At 45.0% G+C, this 11,128-nt stretch overlaps 1 protein-coding gene across 1 annotated transcript; it reads right to left on the reverse strand.

Annotated features, from left to right (window-relative positions):
* Positions 1-3,667: 3,667 nt before the first annotated feature.
* Positions 3,668-8,940, reverse strand: rps19 (ribosomal protein S19). Its single transcript, XM_061245498.1, has 6 exons — positions 8,860-8,940; positions 8,083-8,153; positions 7,408-7,508; positions 7,035-7,218; positions 5,298-5,352; positions 3,668-3,733 (listed from the first exon to the last, which is right to left on the reverse strand). The coding sequence occupies exons 2-6, from the start codon at positions 8,151-8,153 to the stop codon at positions 3,707-3,709; spliced, it is 438 nt and encodes a 145-aa protein (XP_061101482.1). The 5' UTR covers positions 8,860-8,940; the 3' UTR covers positions 3,668-3,706.
* Positions 8,941-11,128: the final 2,188 nt, after the last annotated feature.

Consider the following 11,128-nt stretch of genomic DNA (forward strand, 5'->3'; position numbering starts at 1 on the left):
AAGAACCATTGTGACGCTGGAAAGTGGAGATTTAGAGCTAAAATAAATCAACAGTGGTGTTTACAGAAAGCATTGTGCAACAGGAAAGAAGGTTTCCGATTCTGATCTAACGGCTTTCAGCTAGGTTTCGGTCAGCTTCCGAGGGCTGCCACAATTTTGATTTGCCATTTTGGGCATGAGTGCAACAAAAACATTCACCCCCCTCTTTGAATAAACCTCCTCGAGGGTCCTTCATGGAAATGTTTCTATTTTGGAAAAGGCCCTGTGGAGACCAAACAAGAGGGCAGCAAGATGGCATTGTGTTGATAACTTTTCCCAATTCTGACACATTTATGTAACTTGTCACTTTATAGCAATGCGATTTTGATTATATTCTGGTTTTAAAGCTGGTACAATTAATTTAAGTGCTTGTATTATTTGTTTATAGTGTGCTCGCTTTCTCTCTCTCTCTCTCTCTCTCAATCTCTCACACGCACACTCACAAACACAAATGTAAGATATTTCTATGGCACGCTACATCTGCTGTTCACACCTGCCCACGAGGCTCGCGAAAATGCTAAAGAGAAGACGGTGTGTGTCAGTGACAGTTATAGCATTAATAATAGTAATGGAGACGTTGGCTCCGTCTAACAGTAGCAAGTGAACAAACAATGTGGACCTCCTCACACGCATTCCACACATTTTTCTCAATGGCTCAAGGACTTGCTTATCTTACTCCCTGGTTTACAAATTACAGAGTGGGTGGGGAGAGGAATGGAGAGGAGGAGGGGGGCGCAGGGATGGGCGAGGGAGGAGGGACTCAGGTGCTGCAAAGGCAGCTGGTCTTCAAAAGAGGAGACGGAGATTAAAGTGCATACGATTTAATGCGCAGACGGTAACAAAGATAGCTGTACATACAAAGCTGTACAGCCTGGATCACAGACACTGGCATATAAATAGCCATAAAAAGGGACAGATTTAGATCACATGCACGCACGCACGCACGCACACACACACGCACAACGATAAACACTTAAAATGCCTGTGATTGAATTTAAAGGGATTCATATTTAATGCAATCTTAATGGGTCAGAAAAGCGATATTTTCAAACAATAAATGGCAAAAATGGGAATGATCATATCCAGCAATAGGCTACAACAGCCCATGTAAAACCATACATGAAACTATCAATGGATAGTTGGTTTTCGCCATTTTCACTATCTGGAATTCATTCTAATACCATAGTCCTTTTCTGCATTTTAAACACGAAACCAGGCTGATATATTCAAACGGTGTCATTTCCCAAACTCTGCGTCCACCTACCGCGTACAAAAGGTACTACAAGCAGCGAACTGCCCTCGTTACCAACTCGCGCCGAAGGTTTTTATTTATTTATTATGTTTTTCAGCTACTGTTGCTTAAAAGCAATACAACATCATGTATGGTTTCATATAGGCTAGTCTCTCCGTAGTTGGCCCACAACTTATCGCACACACTGCTGCCGGCATCATTACCATAGTAGACCGTCGGGTGATTACTTATTTACCATTGCCTTACAAAGCACAGACTCCTAAATATAGCACAAATATGCGCATTACTGAAAATCAGCTTCAGCTTTACAGGATAAATTAAACACCTTTAATAAGAGTTTTGCTGGAAGTGGTTAGATGTGCTTTTCGTTGTTACCTTGGAAACAGGCGCTCTCTTAAAGTCAGTTATGAAACTAGGCAAAAATAGGTTAACATTACATTAATGGCATTTGGCAGACGCTCTTATCCAGAGCAGCAGGAGACAATCCTCCCCTGGAGCAACGCAGGGTTAAGGGCCTTGCTCGAGGGACCAATGGCTGTGTGGATCGTATTGTGGCTACACAGGGGATCGAACCACCGACCTTGCGGGTCCCAGTCATGTACCGCAGGTCGCCCTGGTTAACTCTGGTTAGAGCAGTGTTTCCCAAAGCCGGTCCTGGGCCCCCCCTGTGTCTTTTGGTTTTCGTTTGTAAAATTGTAATCCCATAATTTTAACAAGTCGTTACTGCGCATTAAATCGTATGCACTTTAATCTCCGTCTCCTCTTTTGAAGACCAGCTGCCTTTGCAGCACCTGAGTCCCTCCTCCCTCGTCCATCCCTGCGCCCCACTCCTCCTCTCCATTCCTCTCCCCACCCACTCTGTAATTATGTGCTTTTCATTTTCAGATCAAATGATAGTGCGGTGCTGATTAATCAATAGGCTCCTAATTAAGCTGCTGACCACATCTGTTGAATTTCTGTCAGAAATATTTCCTTGAATTAATCACATTGCAGGTTTGGCTTGTTATAATCTGCTTTGCTTTTGAATTCTGCATCATCTTCCAGGTAGTTAGTTTTGGTGGCCAGATGTCCACAATTTCACCAATTAGGAGCCTATTTGATTCACCACACTCGTTAATTTGATCAGCTAAAAAACAATAGCCTTTTTTTACGTAATTGTTTTCAAAATTGCAGAATATGAACAGGGGAATTTTACACTTCATGGCATGCATAGCTATTTCTGACAATGTGGTTTAAGAAATAATCCTTGGAAACATCAACAGCACACCTTTAAGAAATTCTCGTTAAAGGAGTAACATGGTTTCTAGGTTTTTATATGCAATTTGCACAAGAGGGCATTGAAGAAACAAGATGAAAGTATTAAACATGTCCGTTTTTTTGGAGTGTGTTTTAGATGTATCGTCCCATTTTTTACCGGTTGAAAATGTTCCAGGTAGTACGTCACATGAGGATAACCACTCCCCTTATCCCTCCCCTATAACTCGTAAGCCAGTTTCCTCCGCTGGACTACTGGAAAGTTTTATCATGGGAAATTTAGGTTTAGAAAAATCAGTTTTAAAATACATTTAAATGACTGAATAAAAAAAATGCACGTTTTATTGTTGGCTAAACACCGGCGAATCACAATCAACCACGCTACTCATTTAAAGTTCTGGGATTCTGTTCTGGTTGGAACAAAAGGTTTGAGAGCCACTACCCTAGAGGAAAGACGAATTCTACTCGCCCTGCTGGGAGACAGGCATCCACACTGTTCCATCATTATCCACAGCCTCAAGACAGACCTTTCATTCTTTAAGCAGATCACAAGGTAACCGCGCACCATTTTCGTGCCAAACGCATCGTGCAAATCCAGGGTGAATTGGCAACACAATGGTAAAAGCTTGGGACAATTCAGTAAACCCAGTATCACATGTGAATGTGTCTAGAGTGTCACTAATATGGGGATTTGAAGGGTGATGTACATCGCATCACAGTAATAAGCCATCAGGTTCTGTCAGTGTCGGCGTGGGTGTCCTCTGGTTCCCCCTACAGACGCGTGGGTTCGGTTAACTCATACAATGGCGGATGGGCTGACTGACAGGAGCGGATGGCCGGATCCGAACTTAAAACCAGAAAAGCAAGCATACCTTTCCCTGTGCTGCCTGCAAATGACTTTTCTTCAGGTTCAAATCTGACTCAGGTGCAGGCAAGAAAACCAGAATGCAATGTACATAAATAACATATTCCCTGACCAGGATTCCATGAAAAGCAATCAAATTGCAATCCATGCTCTAACAAAACTGACAAACTGAATTTACTCAGGAAAAATAAGCGGCTACTGTGCCCCAGCAGATGCCGGGAACAGATTGAGGGGAAGACAACAGAACCACAACGTGATCACCTTTTTCCAAAACACCTTTTATTTTAATACACAATTCAAGGCTTCTTGCTTGCAGCCGCAACCTGGGAGGGGGTAGACAACAAAATGCATAATTAAAACATCTTTTCTTCAGGTAGCACCTCATCATGCACAGACCGCAGGGCTTTGCAGGGCATTAGAGAACAGGCCAAGCAGATGGTAGAGGAAGCCACTCCTTCAGCACATGCGCTGGAGATGGGAGTAAAGCAGCGCGATGCAGCAGTCAACATTACATTACATTACATTGGCATTTGGCAGACGCTCTTACCCAGAGCGACGTACAGTTGATTAGACTAAGCAGGAGACAATCCTCCCCGGGAGCAATGCAGGGTTAAGGGCCTTGCTCAAGGGCCCAACGGCTGTGCGGATCTTATTGTGGCTACACTGGGATTCGAACCACCAACCTTGCGTGTCCCAGTCATTTACCTTAACCATTACGCTACACACAGCCCAGGAAAACAACACAGCAGCGCTAAAGCTAGAGCACATCGCACAAGTGTAGCTGGCGCACGGCATTAACCCAACGGCGCTACAGCAGCAGTGGCTAGCAGCGGCTGCAGACCACAGCAGGGGGCTCAGCAGTTAAGCAGAGAGCGCAGGGCGATCCAGCAGTCCAGGTCCTGGTCCTGGCGGGCCGCAGGGTCTGGCAGGTTTTGTTCGGCCAAATGCCAGCAACCAATTCGGACCCAAGAACCCAAGAGAGGTGCGTTAACTAGGTGATCGGCTGTTTTAAATGATTCATCACGAATGATGGCTGACCAGGCTAAGGGCAAGAGCAGGAGGACAGGACAGCCCCGTGACAGGGGCTGAGAAGAAAAGGAGTTTTACAGTAACAGAATGGCAAGAATGTTTAAGGCTTAATGTGGAAGAGCAAAAATTAATAAACACCCAGATTTAAACAGGGTTTACAGAGCATTTACTCCTGAAAATCGGCGTGCCAACCGTAAAAAATAATTTGAGAGAACATCTAATTGGGATGCATTAGCGCACTCTTAAATTTGTCAGCTTATGAGCAAGCGTCCCTGAACTGGTAGTGTAGAGCTCCGGTAAGCTTGTTCCACAACAGAGGGACAGCTTTGACTGTCGCTACGGCAACCGGCACGAGTGGCCATTCGGAGAGCAGAGGCGCCCAGTGCACACGTGAGGAGTCGCGCTCCTAAATACAACCCGGGGCTGAAGGGCTACATAAACGAGTGGAAGGCAACCAACACCCGCAGGCCTGGAAGCGCAAGGACTGTGGGAGTAGTGGCTGTCGCCCAGGACCCGTGGAGCCCTTTTACGAAAAGCGACACCTTCGGCATCGACTCCGGGCGAGGGAAGCCCGCATCAGCAGCTACAGTGCCCATCGGCGTGACTTAAGACGCGGTTCTGTGTCCTTGGGCCTTCAGGTGCATGTTTGGAGAACCCTGCATAACGGCACTAAAGACTGGAGGAGAAAAGTGTACGGGGAAGCGTCTCAGAAGTAGGCAAGGGCGGCCCCGTGACAGGAAAGGGCAATGGGCAGAGTTGGACAGACAGCGGTTGTGACACGAGAGGGGTACAGAACAGGGACAGCAGAAACAGGGAGAGGAGCACATTCTGCAGGCACACGGTACTACAGGGACTCACCTGGCCAGCGATTCGGTCCAGGTCTCTGTGGCCCTGGGGAGTCAGTCTGCGACCACTGCAGCACAAGAAACAGCGTTAACCTCTGCAGCCATGCGGTTATCTACAACTCATACGAGGCAAATCAGCACAGACAAGCGAGCGAAACACTAAACTCATGCAACTGAACTGAGTTTCATTGCAATGGGTCATGCAGGGGGGACCGAACATTTACCGAATATTAATGCTTCTACAGTACAGCAACACCCTGGCCTGAGCAGAGAGATTAGAATGATCTGGAACAGAGATTTCTTCTGAAGCAGATATTGTTACCGATGACCGATACTACCGATTTACATTTTATCCAAATGTGTCAGGCAATACAATGCCTTTGTTTTTTCATGTCAAGAGAGCATGAGAGAGCGAGCGAGAGATTCTTGTTTATGGAAATGGGTTGAGTCACGTTTCAGATCACATTAGTTACCTACATTGCTTTTATCTAGCCAGGCAGAATTCTGCATCAAAGACATTTTCCCCCAAAAATACTCAGAAGAATATTTGCAGCCAAATATACTTAATCTGCAAGAGATGCACTGGTAATGTAATTCACCACATAAAACCCAGGAAAGTTCTACAAATTAATCAAACTGCCAGATCAATTAGGGCGGCTGTAACAGGAACACGCATCAGAGGAATAATAAAAAGCTCCAACATGTCCAAGTGACCTGTAAAACTCAATTTAGGCAAGTCCACTCCATTTTATTAGCACAAAAGGAGCGCAAGCCCAAGTACTGAGAGCCAAATGCTCATTGGAACACGTTTCTTTTTCATTTCAGAAAGAAAACCCAAGCCAAGGTTGTTAAAATTGCCTTAATTTAATTTGGTCTATCAATGCAAGATACTAAAAACGGCAACATACCTCATCGAAACCAGCCTTAGTCATGGGGTGATGTGGCATGCAAGGCAAGTAATGCTTAATTTAGATCAGGGATGTACAAGGGATGAGCCGTTTCAGGATATTGTGACTACCGCAATTATTTACATTTTAAGCCATTTTGGCCAGGAGTGACACTGGCATAGGCACCAGCCACAACCACAGACAGGTGTACCCTAAATGTTTTACAGTGCTCCAGTTGTAACACCCCAACTTTGGGAGTGAGTAGCGGCCGACCCCAGGTATTTTTTGGGCGCTACAATGATTGCAAAAAGGCAGTAGCACTTCAAGGGCAAGAGTGTTTATCATTTACAGTGCATCATGACAACATGCCTGATGCAAAATCGCCAACCCAGGCAATAAAAACGTACCTACTATATACAGTATATACAATGCTGTGGCTACTGCAACTAACAGTCTGCATCTACACAGGCAGTTAGCATTCAGTTTACTCTCCAACAGCAGCAAAAGCCCCACTGAATACACCTGCTTAAATGTGCCATATGTCCTTCTTCAATATACCAATCCAAATCAACAGGAGAGGGTAGAATAGAGCTGAACACAAAGTGACAGGAGTGCACCAGAGCATTTTCCAGAGCTGTCAGAAAACTAAGGTAATTAGCTGGAACAAAAACCCAGCACGCAGACCAGCCCACCAAGAATAACCGGAGTTATGCACTCCTGGTTTAGAAAGTATACTGCATTGACAACTGAGGGTTCTCCCGTCCATAACACATCAGTCAACCATATTGCGCTCGAGTCCACCATAGCAGCCATCAACACCGGAAAGCATCGAGAGACAGGACGCCCTTTCCCCCTTCCCTCACCCGTTGGGGTCCCTCTCCACCATCTTGAGGCCCTCGAGAGCCTGCAGGACCTTGCGCGCCACGTTCTTGGAGCCGCGGCTGAAGTGGGCGGGGCACACGCCGTTCCTCTGGCGACTGCCGTAGATCTTGGTCATGGAGCCCACGCCCACACCCCCGCGCAGGTACAGGTGCCTCACCGCGGATGCTGGGACGGGCAAAAAAAAAAGTAATCTACTCCGCTCGAAATTATTCATTGCACATTCATATGAGGGAATGTATAATTTATGGGCAGAGTGAGAAAGCTGGAGCGTTAAAAGCGGGTGCCTCTGCTGACCGGACACCCGACACCCTCCGGAAAGCAGGCCCCACGGACACGAGCAGAAATCAGCCTCACCAGCTCTGGTGTAGAACCAGTTCTCGTCACAGGGCGCCAGCTCCTTGTGCTTGGCCAACTTCACGGTGTCCACCCATTCTGGCACCTTTAGCTTCCCCGACCTGGGAGAGGGAGATACAGAGAGGGGGAGAGGGGGGGTTTAGTGATGCGTACAGCGCCGATATAAAGCCACGACAGCATTTTCATTCGTAGCAGACAATAGAATGTGTCAAACAGATGAAAGAGCCCAAAGGGAAACACTCCACTCCAGTGGAGAGCCCAGGGGAAGTGTAACCGACCGCACAACTATGGCGATGTACTACCAGCTATGAACCAGTTGCACTACACCTCACACCGGCTCTGGACTTCACCCCCCAACAGCCCCTCTGCAGCAGTGAAAGTTGGAATACGCATCACTTGCATCCAGGCCTGTAACTACCATTGAGGACACTGAGGTCATGACCTCAGTAATTTAATACATTTTAAATCTAAGCAAATCTCTCCATTTTCACTTCAGAGTACACCAGGTTGATGCATTTCATTGTTAAAATACTCTACATTTTCTTCTGGGGGAGCATGCCCCCACACCCCCCATAGAAGACAGGTTTCACCACTGACCTCAATATTTTTGAAGTCTGTGTACAGCCCTGTATGCATCAAGACTATTATTATATTATCTGTAGCAGGGTACCTTACTTTTTGAGAAATGCTCCCAGGGCACGGACAAACTCCTGCTGGTTGACGTCTTTCACCGTGACACCAGGCATCTGAGGGAAATATGGACAGAATGATGGGCAAGGAGAACGGTTTTTAAATCGGTTTCTAAAGTCCCAACTGGCCGTCTGCTTTTCCTTGGACACGTAGCTACAACCTTGCCATTTAGGGAGAATGACCGTAAAACAAAGCGACGCTTGAGCTTTATACTCAATACTGGACCATGATGTAAAGCAACATGTGCCTTAAAACGTAACCAAATGCTTTGTGGGGACTCCTAAGCCTAAAATCATCTTACTGCGATAACTTCAAATCCTAGATGAGTACAGCTAGCTCGAAGATACAAGTCGGAGTGCCTTGCTAATGTTAGCTTCCTTAGCAAATGGGTCACGTGGAAAATCATACGAACGTTACAACAATCTCTTAAACCGAACCCCCATTACATAACTGATAGAAACATCGAATAGATTGAGAGCGAAATCTATCTGAAGAGAAGTATGCGCAAATGACACTGAAACCATGCTGTACGGCTAGGCCACCCCGCACTGGCATATGAGGGCCGCCATAGTTAGCTCGCTAAGCATCAGTCATACACACATACCACCTATAAAAGCGCTTTTTGAAACAATGTGACTCAGTAAAACATGGTGAAGACATGGACCAATTGTACTGAATGAAATCGAGTGGTTTAAAGCAAAACGTATGTATCAGAAGGCGAATGTAATACGTTATCAGGACCAGACCTAACTTCGAGTTTACCTTGCTTGCCGACAGCAAAAGGAAGAGGGGACGACGGGGTTTCCAGCCCGCATTCGAACTCAGATATTCTCGTAGACTCACGCGAGATTTAGTAAGGGCAGTGTAAATATTTGGCATATTTCGTTTTTCAATGAAAATTCAAAGATTTATTCGTTGGTTTAAACATAATTTGACTTCTGAGAGTCTGGCGCATGTTAACTGAATTTGTCGAGAAAATGAAGTAATTAAATAAGTCACTGTGTTTACGGGAGCCCGTACAAAGCGATGTCCACTCTGAACTCGATGATTCTGAACGTGTTGGTGGTGGACCGACACACAGTTGCTATGTCAACGAGTTTACTGCGAACAAATTATGCAAGGCTTATGGAGCCAATCTCATAAATATTTTGCGTTCCTTTGAACGTTGATTTCAAAGGAACGCGAAGTTTACTTTTTTTAAACAGAGTTTACGATGATAAGACCAATATTATGAAATATCACAAAACTGAAAATGAGATGGACCAATCGGTTTTTGAACGACTTTCATGTTGTCGACTTCTTTCATCACAGACAGTTCCAGATTTGATTTTCTCGGTGGCACTCTTGTCTTCAGATTAATAATGCAAATTCTGGATGCACGTTAAAAGATAATTGTAATTCGTTTGATATGATTAAGCAACAGTGATTCGATACATAATAATGACATATCAGGCACGCTGTAAAATGGTAATATTGACCTTTTTATTGGCATACAGATTGCATTTATAAGATGATGTGATATTTAATTAAAGCTGCATTTACTAACTCACCACAGCTTTTCATAAGAACCTCTGCTGTTTGTTCAAAGGTGTAAAGCAGAGTACTGGATCAGACTGTTCCTCAGAGATTGAAAGGCAAACAAAGCATTTCCTATTCAGTAGCCGATATCCTTCAGGTTCTTTCAATTCAATTCAACTGCTCCTCTGAGCACAGACACTCCCAGGACACCACGGAGGCAATGTCAATGTGGGAACCTAAAACAAACTGGTAATTTCTGCTCCTTCAGAAATGGTAAAATGGTGTTGCCACCTCCTGACTGAATTTGGAGAACTAAAAAGCAGAAACTAACATGTCAGTCAGTGATTTCTCCAGGAAATTGGTAGTCAGTGGAAGAAGAAGACTGCTCCTCTTCAATGTGAAGAATAATTTAGTGTGTCATTTGGATGGTGGTCAGAGCTTGAATTATACAGGAATGTCAAGAAAATAACTTGTGTGTGTGTGCGTGCATGAGCGCCTGTGTGTGTGTGAGAGAGAGAGAGGGAGCAAACGTTACCCAACTGGGCTGTATCTATATACAGTATGATATAACAAAATCAATATATATTCTCTTCTCTGTAATCGTTCCCTTGATTGTAAACATGACAACCCTTTTCGCATGCCCTCCGGCAAGTATATGATGGCTTGGCAGTTGCAGAATGATCAAATCTTTTTTTTTTCTTTTTTTGTGTGTATTTCCCTGTATCCTCTCATCTCCTTGTCCCTCTCTCCATCACCCCACCATCCATTTTCTGTGTCTCATCCACTGACATGTTTACTCAAGAGTGATCGACAGGCAGGGAGAGCACTTGTGCTCGGTATATCCTGCTGATTTGTTGGGCCAGCTTTGCCCTTTGGACGCTTCTGAGGCAAAGGATAGAGAGGCTCTTAACATCGATGCTATTGAGCGGTGTACATGGGGCTGAGGACACAGGGTTGAAGTTTTATGAGTGTGAGAGGGTAGATTGGTGCAGATGGGAAATGATACACAGAGACATATTGAGGAAAGCGAGGAAGGGAATTGCAAAGGAAAGACAGATCACTTTCCAGAACTCTCTCCTTTCAGAGACGCTGTTCTGTCCCCACCCGGCACAACCCCAGGTATTGGTCTTCAATTTTACTCGCATCTCTACTCACCTCTCCTCCTCTACATCTCCTCAACATTTTTAATATGGTGCTGTCCTCGGATGCCTTGTTCCCCAATTGTTTGCACCGCTTTGTACGATTTGCATTTTAGCACCAACTTGCTGCGAGTGTGTACCACATATTGCATATCAAAGGCCAGTCATAATTATTACTGCAAAAGTAAGTTGATTGTCTCCGCTGAAAGTGCTGAAAGAAAATTCCATGATGTGCAGTTTTCCGTTTAGATTTTTATCTATGTTTTTGTGAACAATAAGCAGCTTTTATGAAGGGTACTGCACAATCAGTATGCCTCCCAGTTTGTTTCTGTTCTGTTTGTGTGATAATTGTGCCGGGGAGGTAATTGTTCGTC

Source organism: Conger conger, chromosome 1, assembly GCF_963514075.1.
Source record: "Conger conger chromosome 1, fConCon1.1, whole genome shotgun sequence".
Classification (NCBI taxonomy): Eukaryota; Metazoa; Chordata; class Actinopteri; order Anguilliformes; family Congridae; genus Conger; species Conger conger.